General features: G+C 46.3%; 1 protein-coding gene across 1 annotated transcript; it reads left to right on the top strand.

Moving 5' to 3' along the window:
• Nucleotides 1–8: 8 nt before the first annotated feature.
• On the top strand, nucleotides 9–27,978 carry LOC135892372 (myelin protein zero-like protein 1). Its single transcript, XM_065420178.1, has 5 exons — nucleotides 9–90; nucleotides 10,294–10,454; nucleotides 22,077–22,290; nucleotides 26,912–27,072; nucleotides 27,891–27,978. Exons 1-5 carry the CDS (start codon nucleotides 9–11, stop codon nucleotides 27,912–27,914), a joined length of 642 nt encoding a protein of 213 aa, XP_065276250.1. The 3' UTR covers nucleotides 27,915–27,978.
• Nucleotides 27,979–27,996: the final 18 nt, after the last annotated feature.

Raw genomic sequence — 27,996 nt, 5'->3', positions numbered from 1 at the left:
AATTTCAGATGTTGGAAGTAACTCCTCTCCTAACAAGAACTAAACATGCAGGGATTTTGGAGGGGTCTAATGAAGACCTGTGGATTGTCTGTATGTTAAGGCTATTACCGCTCGGAGAGCACAGGAAAGTAGAACTCATCCAACAGTTAAAACTTCCTTAATAGTTATTAGAAGAAACTGTCAAGGGTTTAACACCTTTAGTGTTTCATTTTGGATGAAAATGATTTGTAATCATTACAAACTGACCTAATCTCTGTTTAGAGAAACGTTATGCAGTAATATAATCCAATCTCTCAATTTAGCAGGGTGTTATATTACCGGTGACACAAAGGGATTTTATGTATCTCTCTGAGCTACTCTAAGACTTCCATGCAGCCAAGAATCCACTTTCTTCTTTCGGTTCAACCACGTCCTAATGTGTGCTTGTGACGTTTGACATGTAAAATTGATGTGGGAGGCAACTATTGAATTTATCCTGATGAAATCATGGAGTGAAATCCTTTTATTTCATTACATTAATGCTGGAAGAAGTCAAGAGTTAGCTTTGCTCTCTGGGGCACAGGAATAAGACAAACTTCGGTTGTGGGGAGTAATTGGAACAAATTGTGAAGTAGGATGGGTGTCTGTTTTCCAAAAGCTCATTGCTACTTCAGGGATTGAATAATTTGTAATGCAAAGCGTTTTGTCATAGTTCAAGGCAACTACACCTGTATTTTCCCCCCTATGGTCCACCAAGAACATCCACTCTCAGGTTTTCTGGCTCTCTAGCTGTCACCTCTCTTGGGTGGAGACAGGCATCTCACTTCTTTTCCCTGACTGGGGTATTTCTGTGGTGCACAGTTCCCTGCCTACACTGAATTCCCCAGCAAGTCAGACTACCTCAGCAGGCCTGCTTTGCTTTTCTCCTCCGAGGCTGTAAACAGGTTAAGTGCTCACAGTTATAAGCTGTGACACAGCTTTTTGTAAGCAAGTTCATTTATTCATAAGGTGAAAGCATTACAGAGAGAACCTATTAAAAACCTCCATGTATGCTAATAAGCTTACCAGAAATCACCCCAATGCTGACTAGGGCTCTGTAGGAGTCAGTCTTTCAAACCTGAACAATGGGTATTTGTGGTTAAGTTTATAACTTAGCTCAGAACTAGCACACACGTGAATCTGGGTCCCTCCTTTATACAGGTTAGGCCTCTCAGCCTGTCTTCATGTAACAGGTGTTGAGCAGACTAAGGTCCCCTCCTCATGGTGAAATTTCAAAAGGCTGAGTTCTTGCATAACTGGAAGGGGTACATTTACATATACCTCCCCCTAGAAATGCAGTGAACTTTAAAAGTTCATTCTTGTCTGGCACATTGTTTCATATAGTTAGGGCCCTACCAAATTCACGGTCCATTTTGGTCAATTTCACGGTCACGGGATTTTAAAAATCATAAATTTCATGATTTCAGATATTTAAATCTGCAATTTCACTGTATTTTTAACTGTAGGGGTCCTGACCCAAAAAGGAGTTGGGGGCAGGGGGGACCTCAAGGTTATTGTAGAGGGGTTACAGTACTGCTAAGCTTACTTCTGTGTTGCTGCTGGTGGTGGTGATGCCTTCAGAGTTGGGTGGCCAGAGGGTGGCTGCTGGCCGGCCAGGAGCCCAAGTCTGAAGGCAGAGTCGCCGCCAGCAACAGTGCAGAAGTAAGGATGGCATGGTATGGTATTGCCTCCCTTACTTCTGTGTTGCTGCCTTCAGAGCTCCCCTCCCGAAATAACCTTGCAACCCCTTTTGGGTCAGGACTCCCAGATTGAGAAACGCTGGTCTCCCCCTTGAAATCCGTATAGTATAGGCCAGGGCAAGTGTCGGCAACGTTTCAGAAGTGGTGTGCCGTGTCTTAATTTATTCACTCTAATTTAAGGTTTTGTGTGCCAGTAATACATTTTAATGTTTTTAGAAGGTTTCTTTCTATAAGTGTATAATATATAAAGAAACTATTGTATGTAAAGTTAATAAGTTTTTTAAAATGTTTAGGAAGCTTCATTTAAAATTAAATTAAAATGCGGAGCCCCCCAGACCGATGGCCAGGACCCGGGCAGTGTGAGTGCCACTGAAAATCAGCTCGCGTGCCGCCTTTGGCACACGTGCCATAGGTTGCCTACCCTTGGTATAGGGTAAAAGCACACAAAAGACCTGATTTCACGGTCCGTGATGCATTTTTTCATGGCCGTGAATTTGGTATGGCCCTACATATTATCCTTTGAAATGCATAACATTTCTCAGGGTTTACGTTAGTCATGTGTCTTCCCCCCACCCCTCCCCCACCGGAGACATCACAGTCCCATAATAGATAAATACAGTGAACTCCTAAAAGATTGAATTCAGTAAAGTTTGTCCAAGATATTGCAGGAAGTTGCCATATCTGTCACAGCGCTGTCTGTATCATTGGGGAATAAGGAGGAGAGTTGGGCACAGTCCTGTTGGAGAATGGACCTTGGACCTACGCTAAAAAAATTTACCATTGTAATTTCCTGGCAGGCTTGTAACACCACACATTAATCTTCAGCCTTGCTAGCTCCAGTGCACAGGTGTTCACACCACTTCTGAAATTACATTTGCTCTGAGCAAGGCTGATGTCCGCGACCAGTGCAGAGCTAGCATAGGCAGCAAGGGCGGATTATGTAGCTGTGTTGGTTTACTTGGTTTTCCCAGCGGCATCCCACAATGCTCCTGACCAACCTTTGCTGGCCACTTTTACAGCTGAGAGCACCTTCCCTGACATGTCAAGTTCGCTGCATGGTCTTGTCTTGTACTTAGATTATAAAGATCTTTGGGGCAGGGACTGTCTTGGTTTTGTGTTTGTATTGTGCCTAGAAATAGAGTTCAGGTCCGTAGCAATGCCACCTAGGTGCTATAGTAATACAAATACCATTTATAAAAAGAGTCCTGGAGTGTCACTCTGGAGCCTAAAATGTCTGAGTCAGTGTGAAGCAGTGGAAACAGCTACAACTATAGGTGGGGGCTCTCTTTGTTCAGAATATCACCTGGTTGAATAATCCACTTGGTTTTATGGTATGTTACTGTCCAATTTAAGTTCTCAGCCTTTTTGACTTTAATTACATCTGTGTGGTGTACAGCAGTAAGGCAAGTGTCTAGACCATTGTGATTTCAGAGATAACTAATTACCACCCTTGGTCTACAGCTAATCTGCTTGGAACAATTTCATTGGTTGTATTAGGGAGACTGCACAAATGGTGTATTACCTGGCCAAACCTCAAGGTAATCTTCCAGCACAACCATCATATGCAAAAGCTGCACAGACACACAGCCCCTCACTGCAAACACACACAACCCTCATTTTCCACCAGCACAAATCCACACAACTTCCCCAGCACAGCATGACAACCAATGCATCCCCCCACCCCTCCCAATATGATCACCACACAATAAACCCAAACATCACTCTGAAACCTAGAATGTCTGAATCAGTGTGAAGTGATGGAAACAGCTACAAGCATGACTTGAGAGAGCACTTTTTGTTCAGAATATCACCCAGTTTAGTCATCACTGGAATTCAGACATTTTTGGCTTTTTATGCACAACTTTATGAATTACACCTGCGCAAGTCCACGGTCATTCAGCTACTACTACTAGTGATGCTCTTGCTTCTGCCTGGCCACTGAACACCTCACCTAATACTAGGCAAGCTGGATAGCAGCCTAGGCAGTGCCTGGGTGTTCTTGCCCATCCCTACAATACAGATATCACCAGCCCTCGTGATAGCCGTATCCCCAGATCAACAAGTGTAGTGAGGACAGATGAATATGGAATTCATTAATGATGGCATTGATATGCATATCTATGATTATAGACCATGTCTGTACACAAGATTCACAGGTTTAAGGGTCAGTTTTTGGGGGTAGCTAAATTAGTGCAAACCCCTCTGTGGGCCCTGGATTTGAGAGGCTTATATAAATTTAGCTTAGTTTAGTAAATTAACTGGGGTTTATACTCGTTTAACTAAATCACTTTTACAAAAATACATTTATTTAAATCAGTGGAACTTCTTATGCAGACAAGGCCTTTCTTTCCTTTCTCTCCTATAAGGTACTCAGTAATTCAAAGTCTATACAAAATAGATATGTTTGATAGTTTATAGTAATTTTTTAAAGATCTAATAAAAACTCTTAAGCTATCTAAATTGGATTCCTTCAAGTCTGAAAGAGTTTTGTTGCCATGGCAACCTTAAACAAAAAGGAAGGTCTTCACTAAGAAAGTACATATAACTGATCACTAACAGAAGACAGGGGAAGTCATTTTCCTGCCTGATAAACTTTAAAAACATGTTTGATGCAAGATGTACCCAGCAATAAATTTTAAAACTGCTACAGAGTGGAATAACATACAACATGGTTAAATTTGTGCTTCAGCTATTTAAATATTAAATAGAATGCACCCCCCCCCAACAGATTTTCGAGAAAGAGATGGGAATAAAAGTGGGATGTAACAATGTCCTCTTCAGTGTATATAACAGCAGCCTAGTGCCTTAACTGCAGTAATCCCCTAACCTAAGTCTTCCATGAAACTACCCACAAGTTTGCAAAAGAACCAATACTTACTATAAACCTACTTCAAAACCTAGGCTGTGCAGATCAACTAAGCAAAGACAATGATCTTTAGGGGCCGGGACAATGGGGGCACGGGGAGGCGGCAGCAGGAAAATGGCAGTGGCAGCGGGCGGCAGCGCGGGGTGGCGGGTGGCTCCGGGCCGGGCCCCGGCGCTGATGCTGGCGGCGGCCGCAGCCGCTCTCAGCTTCCGTGAGTGCAGGGGCCCGCCGAGGGCGGGGGCGGCCTGGCGCGAGGGGCTCCCCTGGAGGGGCGCGGTGACCGGGGAGCCCTGGGCGGGGCGGCGCCTGGGCTGGAGGCTGGAGCCCCTCAGAGCTCCGCTCTCGGGGGCTGCTCTGGTGCAGCTGGGCGAGAGCAGCTATGGGGCAAACAGGCTCCGCTGCCCGCCCCACCCTTGCCCCCGGCTGCCGGGGGGGTTGGCTGCAGTGACCAGGTTTAAACGCTCTCCAAGGAGGAGCTGTTTTAAAACGACTAAGAGTACTGTGGCACCTTATAGACTGACAGAAGTATTGGAGCATGAGCTTTTGTGGATGAATACCCACTTCGTCAGACGCATGTGCATCTCTGTAATATCTGAGCACTTCAAATCATAAATGGATTTAGTCTCCTAAAACTCCTGTGGGGCACAGAACTACTTTTATGCCTACTTTGCAGGAGAATAACGAAGGCACAGAAACATTTAGGTGTATGAGGTGCAAATCTGGAAGCGGAACCTGAATTTCTGAGTCCTAGTCCAGTGCCTTCACCTCTGTGGAAATTCATGTAATAAACAAACTTGAGCCAACCAATAAAGATTAACAAAATAACCCAGTGCGATAACCAGCAGGAGTGACTAAAAAACCTTTATGACATGTCACATCATATGAACATTATGAGTGTCTTTTTAATTATTATTGCAAAAGGAAAGCTGTCCTACAGTGGGAAAACCACACATTTTCATTTTGTTTGGAAGGAAAAAGTTATCTGAATAATCTGACCTTGTTCTATCACTCTACTGCATCTGGATGAAAAATGCTTTGGACAGGGGAAAGATGGTTCATCTGTGGAATTACAAGTCTTTACCCACGAGGCCATTAATAGTAGCTTATACTTACATGGTATTAACAGCCTGTGTTCTATCGAGATAGGGGATAAAGAAACAAAACTCTGTTTTACATGGGAAAGAGAAAATCACATGTGGTCTTGGGTAAACTCTGTCCAGAAGGGCAAAAGCTGTACAGATTATCAAAATAAATTTTCAAGAAAGTTAGTGAAAAGTGCTGGACTGCTCACTCTTGACAGTGTTGTCCTCTATCCACAGAGCACTGTCCATCTCAAAGGCAGAGATTCCCAAATGGTGGTCTAGTGAGCACTTGCTGGTGGACTTGGGAGTGCTGCTTAGTGCTGGTCTACACTGGCGGGGGAGGGGGTCGATCTAAGATACGCAACTTCAGCTACGTGAATAGCGTAGCTGAAGTCTAAGTATCTTAGATCGATTTACCTTGGGTCCTCACGGCGTGGGATCGACGGTCGCGGCTCCCCCGTCGACTCTGCTACCACCGCTCGCTCCGGTGGAGTTCCGGAGTCGATGGGGAGCGCGTTCGGGGATGCGATAGATTGATCCCCAATAAATCGATCGCTACCCGCCGATACGGCGGGTAGTCTGGACGTACCCTTAGTCACATGGGGCTGGATCTCCTCTCTTCCATCTGCTAAACAAATTGACAGCTTAAAATACACAACTATTCTGCTAATATTACTTTCATGTAAGGAATTGCTGTAGCTGTCAGATGTTAGGAAATCATGAATAGAAAAGGAGACAATACACACAATTGCTCAGAGATGCCCTTCACACAGTGGGGAAAACCCTGAAACCTTAGAGAGTCCTTGCCCCCAGGCATTCAGCCACCACTTATATCGCAGTGTTAACCCTCAAGTTTGGGTATTGGGAGGTGAAGTGTTTGTGTGGTGGTAGATAGCATCTTTCTGAAATTTCTGATAACTGCAAGTAGGGAACAAATTGGACATGTGTCCTGTGGGTGGATGAATTAGCCAATGCAGAAGAAGAAAGCTGTATGATTGGCCGACTGCTACCTGTTTTGGTTTGGAGCTGAAACACTGGAATTCACGCATGGCATGGAGTTTATGCAAAACAGGTTAGACCATCCCTGGAGAACAAGATTCCCCCTGGCTACTAAATCTCACTCTGCAATACAGTAGTTTCTGTTAAGCAGTTTTCTCTTTGTTGTGAGATGACTCATGTAGAGGAGGAGGTAGCTATCTGATGCTTAGCTTTTTCCCTTTCAAAAGGTGATCAAAGTTTATGTGAACCCCTCCAGGTATTTAATAATTTCAGAAAGCCTGATTCTAGTATCACTTATACTCTATAAATCTGATATTACTCTAAACGAGTCAATGGTTTTATAATGGGGTAACTAAAAAATAACAAAACAAAACAAAAAGAACAAAACAAAAAGAAAAACCAGGCCCATAGGCTTTCTCCTTCATGTGTAATGGATTAAATTTTTCTGTCATGAGTTTGTTCTTTTTTCTGTTTTCACAAAACATGCAATACACATCAACTTCACTATGGGAAAAATGTTCCTAATCTTCAATCTATTGGGGAAATGCCTGAAAAAAACACAGAAATCACCACCCAGAATCTACACGATTTAGACATTTATGCTCCAATACGTCTGTTGGTCTATAAGGTGCCACAGGACTCTTTGTCGCTTTTTACAGATCCAGACGAACACGGCTACCCCTCTGATACTTGACACCATTTAGACAATTTCTGATGTAAATTGCTTAATGAAATGATTGAGTTCTTTCTTTCTAGGCTTTTATACCATATTAGCAATGCAGCTACCTGACCAACTGAATGATCCCTTAAAATTGTAGGATAGTAAAAGAGGAAATTAATTCACAAAAGAAGACCAGGCATTTTAACTGCTTTTATTAGACCATACTGATGCATTTGAAAAGAGCCTTGCAATCAAGTTAATGTCATTTCTCCCAAATCTGGGGTGGCAGTCTCCCCTTTGCTCTGTTCTCACTTAACAGGGACAGGAGCAGGGGCAATCCTTCTCTTGATGGCTCTCCTGCCATTCCTCTTCTTGGAAGGTAAAACCACAGGCTGATTTAAGTGCAGGACTCCGCCCTGAGAGATGGTGACACCTCCCAGCAGTTTCTTGAGCTCTGAGTCGCTGTGAATGGCCAGCTGCAAGTGCCGTGGGGAAATCCGACGCTTCTTGCTGCGTGCAGCGACTTCCCCAGCCAGGGCCGTAGCAACAAAGAACGTGGCCCCCTCCGAACGGTGGCCCCCTCCGAACATATGTCCGGGCGGGGCCCCTTACAATGCCGAAACTGGAATGCGGTATTTATTTTGTCACTTTTGGGGGCCCCCTTCCTTGCGGGGCCCCCTCCGGTCGGAGGGTACGGAGGGCGCTCGCTACGCCTGTTTCTTTCACTGCAGAAGTGACACTAATCATGGGTGGTGATAGTGGCTGTAAGGGAATGCAAAATACCCAATACCAGTCCCCCCTGAAAAAAAATCCACTCCATTAGTGGAAAAATCTATATACAGCACTGCAGCTATGTATTCACTGAATTGCCAGAAGATCTCTTGTGTGTTCAGAATAAACACTTGGTAGCAGGGACCCAAGGAAAGGAGTATTTCTTGGCCTGTAGTTAGATTATATGTAGGGGAGAAGGGAAGCTCTGACGCAACCTCTTGTTGAAAATCCACCTCCCTTAGAGCACTGTTTCTGTGCTGTTCTGTTCTGTTTGATACAATGGCTGTGATGACAAGGCAGTCAGTAATGCCCAGCCTTCCCTGGCCTCTTAAACAAGGTTGTTCTGTAGGAAAATAAATAACTAGCACTTCCAGAGCACTCTACAGAGTAACTTCTACAGAAGATGAACTTACTCTGAGCCATATGCAGTCTTCAGGGCTCGCTTTCACTCTGGATACATGCAGCAGACTTACAGCCCCACGTTGTTTTGACTATCCGTATTTAAACCACAACTCATCACCATTATAGCTAAGTGTCTGGAGGCTGCCTCAGTTTAAAATATTATATTCTGTCTTTAATAGAACTGACATTTATAGGCTGTTTTCCAACCCTGCTGTGTGAGGTGATCCAACTTCCTCTCAGATTAAATTCAGATCTAATGGCAGTAACACACACCAGAGTCGCTGTTACCAACTTCTCCATTTGTAAAATACTCTGAAGCTTACTCTTTTGGAAGTGAGGAGAAGGATGGGGTGACAAAGATTCCAGTCTGTATGACTGGCTGTGCACATCTATCACTGGCTCAGTAACAAGAAATCTTGTTAAACAGATCCTTCACCTGAAATGCTGTAGGAGTTAAAAGCTTTGGTAATGTTGTAAGTCAAACAATTCATATGTATTTCGTTAAAGATTTATTTAGGACTCCTGCTGAAGTGAACCAGGGAATGGTAACATTATGCCTTATAGAATTAGGTCAGAGGTGGGCAAGCTATGGCCCGCGAGACCATCCTGCCTGGCCCTTGAGCTCCCAGCAGGGGAGGCTAGACCCGGCCCCTCCCCTGCTGTCCTCCTCCCCCGCAGCCTCAGCTCGCTGTGCCGCCAGCTCTCTGGGCGGTGGGGCTCTGTGCTCCTGCCGGGCATCACAGTTTCCTGGCTGGCTCCATCCGGGGGCGCGGCTGCCAGACATGCTGCTCTGAGCAGCATGGAAAGGGAGTGGTGGGGCTGGATAAGGGACAGGGGATCCGGGGGGCGGTTAAGGGGACAAGACGCAGGGGGCGGTTGGATGGGGCGGAGGTTCAGGGGTGGGGGCGATCAGGGGACGGGGAGCAGGGGGCGGTTGGATAGGTGCGGAAGTCCCAGGGGGCCTGGCAGGGGTGTGAATAGTGGTCAGGGCAGTCGGGACAGGGAGCAGGGGAGGTTGGATAGGGGTTGGGGTCCCGGAGGGGGAGTTGGAGGTGGGATTCCGGGAGGGGGCGGTCAGGGGACAAGGAGCAGGGGGTGGGATGGGTACAGGGGTTCTGCGTGGGGCAGTCGGGGGTGGGGGATTGAGGCAAGGGCCAGGCTGTTTGGGGAGGCACAGCCTTCCCTACCCGGCCCTCCATACAGTTTTGGAACCCTGATCTGGCCCTTAGGCCAAAAAGTTTGCCCACCCTGAATTAGGTGGTGCACTTAGCCAAAAGGTTAGTGTGTGGGTTTCCACCCTTCTCCGCCCCCCGCTTCATCATGAGTGGCGTTGAATTTGGTGTTTTGTTCCAGTTGCAGCAGAGATTCAGAGTGTGGTGGGGAGGAGAAAGATGTGAATGAAGCAGGAAACGGATTAGCAGCAGGCCCAAAACCTTGCTCAAAGTTAACTTCTCAAAAATTGCCAGTGGAAGTTGGAGCAATAAATACGAGGGAGTTTCGTACTATAACGTTGTCTCCCACCATCTACACTACAGGAAGCATCTGTTGGTATGGAACACCCCATAGCGAACACCACAAGAAAGGGGAAGCAGGATCCAGCTAATGTGTCCATGCTATAAACTTGATGTGATATCTGCACAACCCATCACCATAGGGGTGATGCTGCCTTCTTGGTTCTCTTGTGTAGTTCTTGAGGTGGTGCCAGTTCATCCCATGTTGCTTGTTCTTTGCTGGTCCTTGAAGACAGCTCTTGACTTTCAGTTTTTCCTTTTCCTCTTCCCCACCCCCAAACAGTCAGAGTATCAGCAGTTGAGGTGAAGACACCAGAGGAGCTCTTTGTGGAGAATGGGACAGAAGCAAGACTTCCATGCCCATTTTCATCCTCAGAGGTGATCAGCAGCGCAACGTCCGTCTCCTGGAGCTTCCAACCAGAGGGAGCAACGACCCCTGTATCAGTAAGAGCCCTTTGTCTGGGTCGATCCTGCTGTTTGGGGCAGGGCTGGGAGGGGGAAATCTTGGGTATGTTTAAGGAAGAACTCGTTGTGGTCAGTTCTGTTTTTTCAGGTATGATTGTAGGGCAGGTCCCACTCCATGTTGCTGCTCCTTCACCTATCCCTCACATAAGCTTTCGTTTTTAGCTTAGCATGAAATGTCACCAAGTGCTTGTACAAAGTGTCCATCCTGTGTTTAACATTGGTTCTCTTCTTGCCGCCATGTAGCTTGGTTTGGAAAAGGCCCAGGTGGTGATATCTTCTGCAGACGGGTTAAGGTATGTTTATACTGCAGCTGGGAATGAGCCTCCCAGCCTTGGTAGACTTGTGCTAGTGGGGCATGATCTAGCATACTAAAAGTAGCTTTATGGACATTGTGGCTCTGGCAGAGACTTGGGCGAGCCACCTGAACTGAAGCCTAAGCGGTCAGGTGGGCTTGAGAGGGTGAGCCGCAACATCCACACAGCTATTTCTAGCCCACTAGCTTGAGCCCTGGAACTGAGAGACTGGGTCTACCTGGGCTAGGGGGCTTGCTCCCAGCTGCAGTGTAGACATACCTTAGGCTTGGTCTACACCTAAAAATTTGATTGACCTAGATATGTTGCTTGGTGCTGTGAAAAATTTCACTCCCTGTGTGACAGTTAGGTCAACTTAATCCCCACTTGCATGGTGACAGGTTTCAGAGTGATCGCCGTGTTAGTCTGTATCAGCAAAAACAATGAGGAGTCCTTGTGGCACCTTAGAGACTAACAAATTTATTTGGGCATAAGCTTTCGTGGGCTATAACTCACTTCATCACATGCACAGAGTAAAAAATACAGTAAGCAGTATAAATATTACAGCACATACAAAGATGGGAGTTGCCTTACCGTGGGGGGGGGGGGGGGGGGCAGTGCTAACGAGGCCAATTCAATTAAGGTGGAAGTGGCCTAGTCTCAACAGTTGACAACAAGGGGTGAATATCAAGAGATGGAAAAGTACTTTTGTAGTGCTAACGAGGCCAATGCAATCAAGGTGGATGTCGCCCATTTCCGACAGTTGACAAGAAGGTGTGAGTATCAGCAGAGGGACAATTACTTTTTGTAATGACCCATCTACTCCCAGTCTTTATTCAGGCCTAATTTGATGGTGTCCAGTTTGCAAATTAATTCCAGTTCTGCAGTTTCTCGTTGAAGTCTGTTTTTGAAGTTTTTTTGTTGAAGAATTGCCACTTTTAAGTCTGTTATTGAGTGTCCAGGGAGATTGAAGTGCTCTCCAACTGGTTTTTGAATGTTACAATTCTTGACGTCTGATTTGTGTCCATTTAGTCTTTTGCATAGAGACTGTCCGGTTTGGCCAATGTACATGGCAGAGGGGCTTTGCTGGCACATGATGGCGTATATAACATTGGTAGATGTGCAGGTGAACGAGCCCTGGATGGTGTGGCTGATGTGGTTAGGTCCTCTGATGGTGTCCCTTGAATAGATATGCGGACAGAGTTGGCACCGTGGTTTGTTGCAGGGATGGGTTCCTGGGTTAGTGTTTTTACTGTGTGGTGTGTAGTTGCTGGTGAGTATTTGCTTCAGGTTGGGGGTCTGTCTGTAAGCGAGGACTGGCCTGTCTCCCAAGATCTGTGAGAGTGAGGGATCATCCTTCAGGATAGGTTGTAGATCCTTGATGCGCTGGAGAGGTTTTAGTTAGGGGCTGTAGGTGACGGCTAGTGGCGTTCTGTTACTTTTCTTTCTTTATACTGCTTACTGTATTTTTCACTCCATGCATCTGATGAAGTGGGTTTTAGCCCACGAAAGCTTATTTCCAAATAAATTTGTTAGTCTCTAAGGTGCCACAAGGACTCCTCGTTGTTCATACCCACTGCAGTAGCAGGCAGGTTTAGCTACTGCCAGTTGAGGGGTGGATTTACTACAGTGACAGAAAAAGCCCTTCAGTCATTGTAGCAAGTGCCTGTGCTACAGTGGCCTCGCTGTAGTGTGCTGCTGTAGCACTTGTTGTGTATACATACTCTAAATTTTTAGAGTGCCTCAAAAAGGTGCACAGTTAAGTAACAAGGAAAGTCAGAGCAGGGAGGAAGCGCTGGAGCAGTGTGGAGGAGTGCACTGGGTTTGGAAGGGTACAATGTGAGGGCCATGTCCCTGTGTCATCTTTTGCCCCTTGGAGCTGTGCACTGGGCCAGCACATCCTGGACAGCAAACCTTATTGATGTAAAGAATTCAGGCACAAAACATGAAAACCCAGTTTGACTAGAGCTTTGAAGAACTGGGTTTCCTAAAGAGGCATTCGATCATCCCTCAACAAATAAGGGATAGACGTGGTCTGGGATGGGGAACAGGGAATGAGCATGTGCAGTGCATGGGGTAGGGACTGCATCACCACTCTCCTGCCTCCATCTGGTACATGCACTCTTCACAGCCTCACCATCTCCCCTCCTCCTCATAGCCTCTGCGAGCTTACCAGGGGTGTGGAGTGCAAGGGTGCGGGTGAAGCAGCTTGGGGGTGTGTTTGCATTTGAAGCAGTGTATGTGGGAGTGCCTAGGGGGCTTGGAGCCTAGGGTTTGTGGGGGTGTGTCAAGGCTGTATCCCCACTTTGAACTTTAGGGTACAAATGTAGGGGCCTGCATGAGGACTTCTAAGCTTAACTACCAGCTTAGTTCTGGTCCGCTGCCACCATTCCCTACCCTGGGAAGCTTTTAGAAATCTCTCACCAATTCCCTGGTGAATACAGATCCAAACTCCTTGGATCTTAAAACAAGGAGAAATTGACCCTTCCCCCCCTCCTTCCTTTCACCAACTCCTGGTGAATACAGATCCAAACCCCGTTGGATCTTAAGACAAGGAGAAATCAATCAGGTTCTTAAAAAGAAGGCTTTTAATTAAAGAAAAAGGTAAAAATCATCTCTGTAAAATCAGTATGGAAAATAACTTTACAGGGTAATCAAACTTAAAGAGCTCAAAGGACCCCCCTCTGTCTTAGGTTCAAAGTATAGCAAACAAAGATAAACACTCTAGTAAAAGGTACATTTACAAGTTGAGAAAACAAAGTAAATCTAGGACGCCTTGCCTGGCTTTTACTTACAATTTTGAAATAAGAGAGACTTGTTTAGAAAGATGGGGAGAACCTGGATTGATGTCTGGTCCCTCTCAGTCCCAAGAGCGAACAACCCCTTAAAACAAAGAGCACACACAAAAGCCTTTCCCCCCCCCAAGATTTGAAAGTATCTTGTCCCCTTATTGGTCCTTTGGGTCAGGTGTCAGCCAGGTTACCCGAGCTTCTTAACCCTTTACAGGTAAAAGGATTTTGGAGTCTTTGACCAGGAGGGATTTTAGTACTGTACACAGGAGAGCTGTTACCCTTCCCTTTATAGTTATGACACGCCCCCCAAATCACAGATAGTGTTGGACGTTCGGTTCCACACTGGCTGTGATTTCTTCCTGGAGTTCTAGGAGAAAACAGAGTTAACAAGACACATGTACCTTTAGACATACTACTGATTATATAAAAACTAACAATATGTTTCATTACAAGAACAATTGTTAACCAGTTAACTCTGGGAAACTTTCCCGGGAGAGTGCATCAGCCACTTTGTTAGAAGCTCCCGAAATGTGTTGTATTTCAAAATCAAAATTTTGGAGAGCTAAACTCCACCGAAGAAGTTTTTTGTTATTTCCCTTGGCGGTATGAAGCCACTGTAGCGCAGCATGGTCTGTTTGTAGTTGGAAACGCCGTCCCCAAACATATGGGCGTAGCTTTTCCAGCGCGTACACAATGGCGTAGCATTCCTTTTCGCTGATTGACCAGTGGCTTTCCCTCTCAGACAGTTTCTTGCTGAGAAACACGACAGGATGGAATTCTTGATCCGGTCCTTCCTGCATTAAAACTGCTCCTACGCCCCGCTCGGACGCATCTGTGGTTACTAGGAACGGTTTGTCAAAGTCTGGGGCCCTTAGCACAGGGTTAGACATGAGTGTTGCCTTAAGCTGGTTAAAGGCCTTTTGACACTCATCAGTCCACTGAACTGCATTTGGCTGTTTCTTTCTGGTTAGGTCTGTCAGCGGGGCGGCGATTTGGCTGTAGTGTGGTACAAATCGCCTATAATATCCGGCCAAGCCTAAGAAGGATTGGACCTGTTTCTTTGACTTTGGAACCGGCCACTTTTGGATAGCATCCACTTTGGCCTGTAGGGGATTTATAGTTTCTTGACCCACCTGGTACCCCAGGTACGTCACTTTGTTTTGGCCTATTTGACACTTTTTAGCCTTAACAGTTAGTCCTGCCTGCCGGATGCGCTCGAAGACTTTTTCCAGGTGCTCCAGGTGTTCTGTCCATGAATCAGAAAAAATGGCCACATCATCGAGGTAGGCAACTGCAGATTCTCCCAATCCTGCTAGGAGACCATCTACAAGTCTTTGGAAGGTGGCGGGTGCATTTCGCAACCCGAAAGGAAGTACATTGAATTCATACACCCCTGCCTGGGTGACGAAGGCTGACCTTTCCTTAGCGGGTTCATCTAGTGGTACTTGCCAGTACCCTTTGGTTAAGTCTAAAGTAGAGATGAATTGGGCATGTCCCAATTTTTCCAATAGCTCATCTGTGCGTGGCATTGGATAGTTGTCAGGACGAGTTACAGCATTTAGCTTACGGTAGTCCACGCAAAAGCGTATTTCCCCATCTGGTTTGGGAACTAGAACCACTGGAGATGCCCATGCACTGGTAGAGGGGCGGATTATACCCATCTGTAGCATGTCCTGGATCTCGCTTTGTATAGCAGCTTGGGCATGAGGTGACTCCCGGTAGGGTGGGGTTCTAATTGGGTGAGCATTACCTGTGTCAATGGAGTGGTATGCCCGTTCGGTCCGTCCTGGAGTGGCTGAGAAAATCGGTGCAAAGCTTGTGCACAGCTCCTTGATCTGCTGTCGCTGCAGACGTCCCAGGGTCGTGGAGAGGTTCACCTCTTCCACGCCACCATTCCTTTTTCCTTCGTAGTAGACACCTGCAGGTCACTCCGCGTCATCTGTTTCCTGGGCTGTAAACTGGCAAACGTTTAATTCTCTGGAATAAAAGGGCTTAAGAGAATTAACATGGTATACCTTAGGCTTTATGTTGGAGGTGGGGGAGGCTATGAGATAGTTAACAGCTCCTAGGCGCTCCTGGACCGTGAATGGTCCTTCCCACGACGCTTCCATTTTATGGGCCTGGAGCGCCTTTAAGACCATGACTTGGTCTCCTACTTTGAAGGACCGTTCTCTGGAATGTTTATTATACCAGGCCTTTTGCTCTTCCTGAGCATCCTTTAGGTTTTCTTTAGCAAGGGCTAAAGAGTGTCGGAGGGTGCTTTGTAGGTTGCTTACAAAGTCTAGAATGTTAGTTCCTGGAAAAGGCGTAAACCCCTCCCATTGTTGCTTCACCAACTGTAATGGCCCCTTAACCTCGCGGCCATACACAAGTTCAAATGGTGAAAACCCTAAACTGGGATGTGGTACAGCCCTGTAGGCAAAAAGCAACTGCTGCAACACTAGGTCCCAATCATTGGAGTGTTCATTTACGAATTTACGTATCATGGCCCCCAAAGTTCCATTAAACCTCTCCACCAGACCATTGGTTTGATGGTGATGAGGGGTGGCAACCAAGTGATTCACCCCATGAGCTTCCCACAGGTTTTTCATGTTCCCTGCCAGGAAATTAGTTCCCGAATCTGTAAGTATGTCAGAGGGCCACCCTACCCTGGCAAAAATGTCTGCTAATGCCTGGCACACACTGTTAGCCCTGGTGTTGCTTAAGGGTACAGCTTCCGGCCATCGGGTAGCAAAATCCATGAAAGTCAGTACGTACTGCTTTCCTCTGGGTGTCTTCTTTGGGAAAGGACCCAGAATATCCACAGCTACTCGCTGAAATGGGACCTCAATTATGGGTAGTGGCTGGAGAGGGGCTTTAACCTGGTCTTGGGGCTTTCCCACTCGTTGGCACACCTCACAAGACCGGACATAATTAGCAACATCCTTGCCCATTCCCTCCCAGTGGAAGGACTTCCCCAACCGGTCTTTGGTTCTGTTCACCCCAGAATGGCCACTGGGATGATCATGGGCTAAGCTTAAGAGCTTTACCCGATACTTAGTGGGAACTACCAACTGTCTTTGAGGATGCCAGTCTTCCTGGTGCCCACCAGAAAGAGTCTCCTTGTATAAAAGTCCTTGTTCTACAACCAACCGGGATCGGTTAGAAGAGCTGAGAGGCGGTGGGGTGCTCCGTGCCGCCGCCCAAGCTTTCTGAAGGCTGTCATCTGCTTCCTGCTCGGCCTGGAACTGTTCCCTTGATCCTGGAGACATCAGTTCCTCCTTGGACTGTGGACTGGAGCTTGGTCCCTCTGGAAGTGATGCAGGTGCTGGGGCTGTTTCCATTGACTGAACCGCTGTCCGCTGGTGCACTATGTGGTATTTCAGGCTCTGGCTGAGCCTCTTGGGTAGGGTTATCTGCTGCTTCCACCAGTTCAGACTCGCTGGTGCCCTCTGGCATTGGAGTTGTAGACGGGTTTGCAAGCGCTGGACTCAGTGCTGGCAATGGTTTTGGTGCTGGCTGCGTTGCCAGTTCCGGTTCTGGGACTGGCTTTGGCTGGGTCTCTGGGATTGGATCCACTACGGCTGTTGCAGTCGTTGGCAGGGGATCCGGTTCCACCACCTTTGTTTGGGTCTCCGGTAACACAGACGGGGCCCTGGTGGACGGCTCAGGAACAGGGATGGGGGTGGAAGCTTGCTTAGCCTGGCTGCGGGTGACTATTCCCACCCTCTTGGCTAGCTTCACATGGTTGGCCATGGTTGGCCCCCAGCAGCATGGGGATGGGATAATTGTCATAGACTGCAAAAGTCCACATTCCTGACCAGCCCTTGTACTGGACATGCAACTGGGCTGTAGGCAAGGTTACAGACTGTGACACGAAGGGTTGAATTGTCACTGTAGCCTCCGGGTTGATGAGTTTGGGGTCCACTAGGGATTGGTGGATAGTTGACACTTGTGCCCCAGTGTCCCTCCAAGCGATAACCTTCTTTCCGCCCACTCTCAAGGTTTCCCTTCGCTCCGAGGGTATGAGAGAGGCATCTGGGTCTGGGGATCTTTGGTGTGATTGTGGTGTAATGAACTGTAATCGGTTGGGGTTCTTGGGGCAGTGAGCCTTTATATGTCCCAGTTCATTACATTTAAAACATCGCCCTGCTAAGGTATCACCGGGGCGATGTTGGTTGATGGAGACTGGTGTGGTGGGGTGAGAAGGCGTCTGGGGTTTCCCTTGGGATGTGGGTGGGGCCTTGGGTTGTCCCCGGTGGTAAGGTTTTGTTTCGGCTTGCCCCTTCTGATATTCGCTCCAACTACTACTAGTTTTTTTCTTTTCTGCCACCTCCACCCATTTGGCTCCAATCTCCCCCGCCTCGGTTACAGTTTTGGGCTTCCCATCTAGGATGTACCTTTCTATTTCCTCAGGAACACCCTCTAAAAACTGCTCCATTTGCAATAGGAAGGGCAACTCTTCCGTAGATTTAACATTTGCTCCTGATATCCAGGCATCCCAATTTTTCCCAATGTGGTAGGCATGTCGGGTAAATGACACATCGGGTTTCCAGCTTAGGGCTCTGAACCGCCGACGGGCATGCTCAGGTGTTAGCCCCATTCTGATTCTGGCCTTGTTTTTAAAAAGTTCATAACTGTTCATGTGTTCCTTAGGCATTTCAGCCGCCACCTCTGCTAAGGGTCCACTGAGCTGCGGCCTCAGCTCTACCATGTACTGGGTTGGAGTGATGCTGTATCCAAGGCAGGCCCTTTCAAAATTTTCTAAGAAGGCCTCAGTATCATCGCCTGCCTTGTAGGTGGGGAATTTCCTGGGATGGGAAGTGGTACCTGGAGAGGAGTTGCTAGGATGGTCTGATGCATCCTGCCTAGCACTTGCTGCTTCCAGTTCATGCTTCCTTTCTTTTTCTCTCGCCTCCTCTTTGGCTTTTTCCAGCTCCATCTCTCTCTTGTGGGCCTCCTCTTTGGCTTTTTCTTCTCTTTCATGGGCCTCTGTTTCAAGTTTTTTAATTTGAAGCAGTCTCTGATGTTTTCTTTCATTTTCTTCTGCTTCTAGTTTGGCCAGTTCTATTTTGTTAGCTACTTCTTTGGTAGTCATTTTCCTGTTTTCTTGTGCTGGGTCACACCCCTCTGCAGTTGACTGAAACTGGGATGTACTTAGCTCTGGCTGCTGCTGAGTTAACAGAGACTTTCTAACAAGCTACTCCCGAGGATGTAAAAAGAAAAAAAATACAATTCAGCTTGTAAATTGCCTTTACCAGTCAAAGTTTGTTTGCTTATTTGAACACTTCTCTTAACAAAGGACCTTGTTAAAAAAACTTAACACCTCTGCCTTCAGGCAAGGAGAGATAAGATATGCATCTACCTTCAGCTCTGCTTTCCAAGCAGCTAGAAGGAAAAAAAAATCTCTTACTGGCTTTTGGGTTTAAAACGATCTCCACCGCTGGGCCACCATGTCAAGGCTGTATCCCCACTTTGAACTTTAGGGTACAAATGTAGGGGCCTGCATGAGGACTTCTAAGCTTAACTACCAGCTTAGTTCTGGTCCGCTGCCACCATTCCCTACCCTGGGAAGCTTTTAGAAAACCTCTCACCAATTCCCTGGTGAATACAGATCCAAACTCCTTGGATCTTAAACAAGGAGAAATTGACCCTTCCCCCCTCCTTCCTTTCACCAACTCCTGGTGAATACAGATCCAAACCCCCTTGGATCTTAAAACAAGGAGAAATTGACCCTTCCCCCCTCCTTCCTTTCACCAACTCCTGGTGAATACAGATCCAAACCCCCTTGGATCTTAAAACAAGGAGAAATTGACCCTTCCCCCCTCCTTCCTTTCACCAACTCCTGGTGAATACAGATCCAAACCCCGTTGGATCTTAAGACAAGGAGAAATCAATCAGGTTCTTAAAAAGAAGGCTTTTAATTAAAGAAAAAGGTAAAAATCATCTCTGTAAAATCAGTATGGAAAATAACTTTACAGGGTAATCAAACTTAAAGAGCTCAAAGGACCCCCCTCTGTCTTAGGTTCAAAGTATAGCAAACAAAGATAAACACTCTAGTAAAAGGTACATTTACAAGTTGAGAAAACAAAGTAAATCTAGGACGCCTTGCCTGGCTTTTACTTACAATTTTGAAATAAGAGAGACTTGTTTAGAAAGATGGGGAGAACCTGGATTGATGTCTGGTCCCTCTCAGTCCCAAGAGCGAACAACCCCTTAAAACAAAGAGCACACACAAAAGCCTTTCCCCCCCCAAGATTTGAAAGTATCTTGTCCCCTTATTGGTCCTTTGGGTCAGGTGTCAGCCAGGTTACCCGAGCTTCTTAACCCTTTACAGGTAAAAGGATTTTGGAGTCTTTGACCAGGAGGGATTTTAGTACTGTACACAGGAGAGCTGTTACCCTTCCCTTTATAGTTATGACAGGGTGGTCGGCAATGGATGTGATGGAGGGAATGTTGGAAGAGTTGGAGCAGTGTCAGAGCAGTGGTGGGAGGAGGGGGGCAATGTGAGGGGTGTTGGAGCAGTGCAGGGAAAGGAGGGGTCAGCTATACAGTGGGGGATGTTGGTCAGCTTCATCTGCCTCCCCAAATTCCCCTACGTACATGCTCTCCTGTCTTCCCCCACAGACTCCATGCTAGTTCCTCCACTGTTTCTGCCTCTTTTTTCTAGCTCCTCAACATGCAGGTGCTACGCTGACACCTGCCACTTCATGATGAGGTGGCCTGTGCTGGAGAAGCAGAACTGGAGATGATGCCGGGGCAGTGAAATGACATGCATGCAGCCAGTGCATTTTGTGATAATCTTGCCCAGGACCAGAAGCAGTGGAAGGGGAATGCTGAGCTATGCTAGATGCGAATGTTGAAAAATTATTAATAAAAAAAAAAAAATCCCCCAATTTGAGTAACACAGTTAAAGTTTCCGTGGTGTCTTGTGCCCTTCCAGAATGTGGAGCATGGCTAAGTTTAAACTTCTGAAAACCAAGAAATGAAGAGTTAGGTGTATACCATCCCCGCAGTGTAGTCTCAACTCTACTCTCCTTGAGCAATGCCTGAATACACACAGACTAGCCCTGTACCGGGCCTAACAGATGCTATAGAACACATGATCACTGCAGGGCTAAGTCTAACACCTTCTCTTTCCTACTGTAGACCTCTAATTTAGAGCAGGCATAGCATACAGGAGTTGCTGATTCTACACAGATTACGCCAGACTTGCTATCACCCTTTGGCCTGAGGACTTTTTCAGAGATGGTGCCTTCACTTGCCCCTCGCCAGGCCTTGGGGACTATAATCATGCATATTGCCAGAGTTCTGACAGTCCCCATGGCAAGACCCCTGTGCACCTCTGCTGGCACAAACTACAGAAATGAGTGCTGAAATGAGGTATGCTTGATCTCAGAAGATAGATGTTTTCCACCTGCTCAGCTACACCAAACACAGTGAATGCAGCTGGAGTGCTGGCAGATAAATGCAGATTCAAATCTTGAGTACAGCACAGGTAATGACACCTTTATGTAGTCCTTCATGTCTACTAATGGCACCAACTGTACTGAACCATTCCCAGTGGCTATTGTTAGCTACAGGGCACAGAACTAAGGTTGCATTGCAGGTGCAGTGTGCTACTTAATTCTCCGAAAACCAGGAAATAAGTTTAGTCAATCTCCAGGTTCTGGAAATGTTTGGGCAACCTTAACTCTTAGTTTTTAGACATTTAGTATCATTGTTAAGTTGGCTACTTTGCACATATTTGTACTTAAATCATATTTTAATTCAGAGATGTTCAAACAGCAACATTATCTGTCTTCCATATTTGAATAGTCAGATTTCATGTTACACTAACAAAACCTGCCATCTTAAATTAACTCTTTAAAAAATGTAGGGAAGGAAATCCCTTCACCACCACACACTAGCCAAAACCGTTTCAGGCTTAGCTCCCTTCCCCTTCCTCCATCACATAGACAATGTTAACCTTTACATAGCTAAACATGCAAGTATTTAATACTCATCTTGCATTGTAGCAGCATCTAGATGCCTCAATCAGAATTGTGGCCTCACTGTGCTAGGTGATGTATGAACACATTATTATGGTAAGGATTGTCTTAGGCAGTGGTTCACAACTTTTTCCAGTAAGGAAGCCCAGGGTCATTTCCCAACTACCTGGCTAGTGGAATCCCCCTCTTGTTTCAATACAAGAAGGGCACAGTGGTTGTGACCTGTGACACCTATGTGTGAACCCTTCCCTAGCATCGCAACACCCAGATTGAGACTCTTTGGCCTAAAAAAAAAAACTTTGCGGTGGGCTTGAAGGCTAAGTCATATTGTGGCTACTTGAATGTGTGATTAGTGGAGCGACAGCATGCTTGCTACAATCTGCAAAGCTAGAAGTAGCTGGCCTCTGGAGGAATTCCTACTCCTACCTCCTAATGTGGTATTGGAAAGGGCTCAGCAGATCTGGAGATAACTATCTTAGTGAAGGAGGGGTGTAAGCTTTGCAATGTTCTGACGTGGATGTTCTTACATGCTCTCCTCCCTGGCTGCAGTTCTTCTATTACTCTCAAGGGAACGCATACCCTGGGAAGGACACACCATTTAAGAACAGAATCAGTTGGGCTGGAGACCTTAACAAGAAAGATGCATCTGTCAGCATAGCAAACGTGCAGTTCCGGGACAACGGCACTTACTTCTGCGATGTCAAGAACCCACCTGACATAGTTGTCAAGCCAGGAGAAATCCGACTTAGAGTCGTGCAGAGAGGTACCTCCCCTCACTAACTCTTCTTTTCTTTAGATGCCATTCTGGGCCTGGGAGAGACTGTTGATTTTTATCTGTAGTCTCCAAAGCCCCAAGGGCCACTCTCAGGATTTGTTATCCAAGTTAATTTTTAAACACTGAAGATACCAGTCTTGACCAGTTTTTCTTACTCAATCCACAGTAGTCCCAAATCCTAATTTTTCGAATGCCCTAAAGTCTGCAAACAAATCCCATCTCTCTCGCATGACCATCATAGTCAACAGGCTGCTGAAGGGATGAGGTGGGGTGTGGGCTTGGTGACATCATTCAGGGAAACTAACATTTTGTCTGTCTTTGTGTTGGTGAAATAGATGCTTGGTTCCATGCTGTTTAAATTTCAGATGTTGGAAGTAACTCCTCTCCTAACAAGAACTAAACATGCAGGGATTTTGGAGGGGTCTAATGAAGACCTGTGGATTGTCTGTATGTTAAAGGCTATTACCGCTCTGAGAGCACAGGAAAGTAGAACTCATCCAACAGTTAAAACTTCCTTAATAGTTATTAGAAGAAACTGTCAAGGGTTTAACACCTTTAGTGTTTCATTTTGGATGAAAATGATTTGTAATCATTACAAACTGACCTAATCTCTGTTTAGAGAAACGTTATGCAGTAATATAATCCAATCTCTCAATTTAGCAGGGTGTTATATTACCGGTGACACAAAGGGATTTTATGTATCTCTCTGAGCTACTCTAAGACTTCCATGCAGCCAAGAATCCACTTTCTTCTTTCGGTTCAACCACGTCCTAATGTGTGCTTGTGACTTTTGACATGTAAAATTGATGTGGGAGGCAACTATTGAATTGATCCTGATGAAATCATGGAGTGAAATCCTTTTATTTCATTACATTAATGCTGGAAGAAGTCAAGAGTTAGCTTTGCTCTCTGAGACACAGGAATAAGACAAACTTTGGTTGTGGGGAGTAATTGGAACAAATTGTGAAGTAGGATGGGTGTTTGTTTTCCAAAAGCTCATCACTACTTCAGGGATTCAGAATAATTTGTAATGCAAAGCGTTTGTCACAGTTCAAGGCAACGACATCTGTATTTCCCCCCTATGGTCCACCAAGAACATCCACTCTCAGGTTTTCTGGCTCCCTAGCTGTCACCTCTCTTGGGCGGAGAGAGGCATCTCATTTCTTCTTGCTGACTGGGGTATTTCTGTGGTGCACAGTTCCCTGCCTACACTGTGAATTCCCCAGCAAGTCAGACTGCCTCAGCAGGCCTGCTTTGCTTTTCTCCTCAGAGGCTGTAAACAGCGTAAGTGCCCACAGTTATAAGCTGTGACACAGCTTTTTGTAAGCAAGCCTATTTATTCATAAGGTGAAAGCATTACAGAGAAAACATAAGAAAACCTCCATGTATGCTAATAAGCTTACCAGAAATCACTCCAATGCTGACAAGGGCTCTGTAGGAGTCAGTCTTTCAAACCCCATCAACGGGTTTTTGTGGATAAGTTTATAACTTAGCTCAGAACTACCACACACGTGAATCTGAGTCTCTCCTTTATACAGGTTAGGCCTCTCAGCCTGTCTTCATGTAACAGGTGTTGAGCAGACTAAGGTCCCCTCCCCAGGGTGAAGTTTCAAAAGGCTGAGTTCTTGCATAACTGGAAGGGGTACATTTACATATACTTCTCCCTAGAAATGCAGTGAACTTTAAAAGTTCATTCTTGTCTGGCACATTGTTTCATATAGTTAGGGCCCTACCAAATTCACGGTCCATTTTGGTCAATTTCACGGTCACAGGATTTAAAAAATCATAAATTTCATGATTTCAGATATTTAAATCTGAAATTTCACTGTATTTTTAACTGTAGGGGTCCTGACCCAAAAAGGAGTTGGGGGCAGAGGGGACCTCAAGGTTATTGTAGAGGGGTTACAGTACTGCTAAACTTACTTCTGTGTTGCTGCTGGTGGTGGTGATGCCTTCAGAGCTGTACCATATAGTTCTGCCTGCGAGTGAGCATAATCTCCAAGGGGATGTGGTTTAGAGACCAGCCTATTGTTGGTAAAGCATAGCCTATGAGAGTGCCAGATATTGGTGCCAAGTTCTACCTTCAGTAGTAGCACTCCAAGTTCTTTCTTTGTGCCAAAGTTGCTGCATTCCTTGTTGGATTTTACAACTTCCATTTATAGATCTCATGCATTCTTGGGACATGTTTTCCTGGTATAGTTAAATCAATAGAATTGTATAGCTTCCTATGGGGACACTCTTATTCCAGAATGTTCTGCAGCTGTGTCAGAGGCACTGCATGAGGTGACCCTGAGCTCTTTCAGGCTAATATGACTCCTGACTGTTGCAGGGAGAGATGGGAAGGGAAAGCTGAAGGATGGTGTTCTGTATCACAGTCCTCTGATGTCTGTTTGGGATTTGAGGATATGGTCATAGATTCAATGATGCTGGTATCAGGGTTGGCTGGAGACTATAAACGGGCGCTGTCTTTGTTTCTGAGATGAATGCAGTTATGTTGCTGCAGAGTTCAAGTCTCTAAGATCTGATCTTTAGTGAGGTTACAACTTTGGAGACTATGCTGTATTGTATGCGCTAGTGCCGGCTGGCTGTTTATATAATTCAGGGGGTTACTACCTCCTCCTGGCCTTAACACGGTTCTATCAAAGCATCAGGGTCTGTGGCTAGTGAGAATAAACTATCCATTGTGGGGTGGCTTTGTGATGTGGTCAACTAGGAATCTCAGTTTGGACCTGAGGAGACAAAGTCCACTTATGAACTAATTGGGAAACCTGGCTTCTGTTCCAGGAGTGAAAGATTATTAATGTCCAGGTGTACAACAGATCCTCTGATAGTAAAACTCCTACTTAGAAAGTGTGGGCTGAAAGAGGGAGATGAGGCTTTTCTTCACTACACTTCCATGGGCTATTTATGTACAACAGTGGCTTCTTGGAATAAACAGGTCAGTGCTTACTCCTTCCTGTTGGTAGCAATGAATCCTCTGTCCCCTATACAGGCAAGCAATGTCTCAGTGCTGATTTTACTTCCTACACAAATGTTGAGGGCTTCTTGCTTGCTTTTTGCCTGAAAGGGAGATTTGTTCTGTGGTTTGGACTTGGAACAATGGATTGTTTTCTCTTACCATAATATCCACTCCATTAGTAGAAAAATCTACTTACAGCACTGCAGCTATGTATTCACTTCACTGAATTGCCAGAAAATCTCTTGTGTGTTCAGAATAAACATTTGGTAGTAGGGACCCAAGGAAAGGAGTATTTCTTGGCCTGCAGTTAGATTATATGTAGAGGAGAAGGGAAGCTCTGATGCAACCTCTTCTTGAAAATCCATCTCCCTTAGAGCGCTGTTTCTGTGCTGTTCTGTTTGATACAATGGTTGTGATGACAAGGCAGTCAGTAATGCCCAGTCTTCCCTGGCCTCTTAAACAAGGTTGTTCTGTAGGAAAATAAATAACTAGCACTTCCAGAGCACTCTACAGAGTAACTTCTACAGAAGATGAACTTACTCTGAGCCATATGCAGTCTTCAGGGCTCGCTTTCACTCTGGATACATGCAGCAGACTTACCGCCCCACGTTGTTTTGACTATCCGTATTTAAACCACAACTCATCACCATTATAGCTAAGTGTCTGGAGGCTGCCTCAGTTTAAAATATTATATTCTGTCTTTAATAGAACTGACATTTATAGGCTGTTTTCCAACCCTGCTGTGTGAGGTGATCCAACTTCCTCTCAGATTAAATTCGGATCTAATGGCAGTAACACACACCAGAGTCGCTGTTACCAACTTCTCCGTTTGTAAAATACTCTGAAGCTTACTCTTTTGGAAGTGAGGAGAAGGATGGGGTGACAAAGATTCCAGTCTGTATGACTGGCTGTGCACATCTATCACTGGCTCAGTAACGAGAAATCTTGTTAAACAGATCCTTCACCTGAAATGCTGTAGGAGTTAAAAGCTTTGGTAATGTTGTAAGTCAAACAATTCATATGTATTTCGTTAAAGATTTATTTAGGACACCTGCTGAAGTGAACCAGGGAATGGTAACATTATGCCTTATAGAATTAGGTCAGAGGTGGGCAAGCTATGGCCCGCGAGACCATCCTGCCTGGCCCTTGAGCTCCCAGCAGGGGAGGCTAGCCCCTGGCCCCTCCCCTGCTGTCCTCCTCCCCCGCAGCCTCAGCTCGCTGTGCCGCCAGCTCTCTGGGCGGTGAGGCTTTGAGCTCCTCCCGGGCATCACAGTTGCCTGGCTGGCTCCATCCGGGGGCGCGGCTGCCAGACATGCTGCTCTGAGCAGCATGGAAAGGGAGTGGTGGGGCTGGATAAGGGACAAGGAGTCCGGGGGGCAGTTTAGGGGACAAGACGCAGGGGGCGGTTGGATGGGGCGGAGGTTCAGGGGTGGGGGCGATCAGGGGACGGGGAGCAGGGGCCGGTTGGATAGGCGTGGAAGTCCCAGGGGGGCCTGTCAGGGGGCAGGGTGTGGAAAGGGGTCAGGGGACAGGGAGCGGGGGTGTTCGAACCAAGCAGGAAACTGATTAGCAGCAGGCCCAAAACCTTTCTCAAGGTTAACTTCTCAAAAACTGCCATTTTTCCTTTTCCTCTTCCCCACCCCCAAACAGTCAGAGTATCAGCAGTTGAGGTGAAGACACCAGAGGAGCTCTTTGTGGAGAATGGGACAGAAGCAAGACTTCCATGCCCATTTTCATCCTCAGAGGTGATCAGCTGCGCAACGTCCGTCTCCTGGAGCTTCCAACCAGAGGGAGCAACGACCCCTATATCAGTAAGAGCCCTTTGTCTGGGTTGATCCTGCTTTTTGGGGCAGGGCTGGGAGGGGGAAATCTTGGGTATGTTTAAGGAAGAACTCGTTGTGGTCAGTTCTGTTTTTTCAGGTATGATTGTAGGGCAGGTCCCACTCCATGTTGCTGCTCCTTCACCCATCCCTCACATAAGCTTTTGTTTTTAGCTTAGCATGAAATGTCACCAAGTGCTTGTACAAAGTGTCCATCCTGTGTTTAACATTGGTTCTCTTCTTGCCGCCATGTAGCTTGGTTTGGAAAAGGCCCAGGTGGTGATATCTTCCGCAGACGGGTTAAGGTATGTTTATACTGCAGCTGGGAATGAGCCTCCCAGCCTTGGTAGACTTGTGCTAGTGGGGCATGATCTAGCATACTAAAAGTAGCTTTATGGACGTTGTGGCTCTGGCAGAGACTTGGGCGAGCCACCTGAACTGAAGCCTAAGCGGTCAGGTGGGCTTGAGAGGGTGAGCCGCAACATCCACACAGCTATTTCTAGCACACTAGCTTGAGACCTGGAACTGAGAGTCTGGGCCTACCTGGGCTAGGGGGCTTGCTCCCAGCTGCAGTGTAGACATACCCTTAGGCTTGGTCTACACCTAAAAATTTGATTGACCTAGATATGTTGCTTGGTGCTGTGAAAAATTTCACTCCCTGTGTGACAGTTAGGTCAACTTAATCCCCACTTGCATGGTGACAGGTTTCAGAGTGTTCGCCGTGTTAGTCTGTATCAGCAAAAACAATGAGGAGTCCTTGTGGCACCTTAGAGACTAACAAATTTATTTCTTCATAATGTTTTGTGCAGACTTGCTACCACCCTTTGGCCTGAGGATTTTTTCAGAGATGGTGCCTTTACTTACCTCTCACCAGGCCTTGGGGACTATAATCATGCATATTTCCAGAGTTCTGAC

Source organism: Emys orbicularis, chromosome 1 (genome assembly GCF_028017835.1).
Source record: "Emys orbicularis isolate rEmyOrb1 chromosome 1, rEmyOrb1.hap1, whole genome shotgun sequence".
Lineage (NCBI taxonomy): Eukaryota > Metazoa > Chordata > Testudines > Emydidae > Emys > Emys orbicularis.
This window is presented reverse-complemented; position numbering and strand designations above follow the sequence as displayed.

Coding starts and splice junctions, on each gene's coding strand:
- LOC135892372 (XM_065420178.1), top strand. CDS start 9: ATGTTGGAAGTAACTCCTCTCCTAACAAGAACTAAACATGCAGGGATT. Junction 10,455..22,076: donor GAGCAACGACCCCTGTATCA/GTAAGAGCCCTT, acceptor CCCTGGCTGCAG/TTCTTCTATTACTCTCAAGG. Junction 27,073..27,890: donor GAGCAACGACCCCTATATCA/GTAAGAGCCCTT, acceptor TGTTTTGTGCAG/ACTTGCTACCACCCTTTGGC.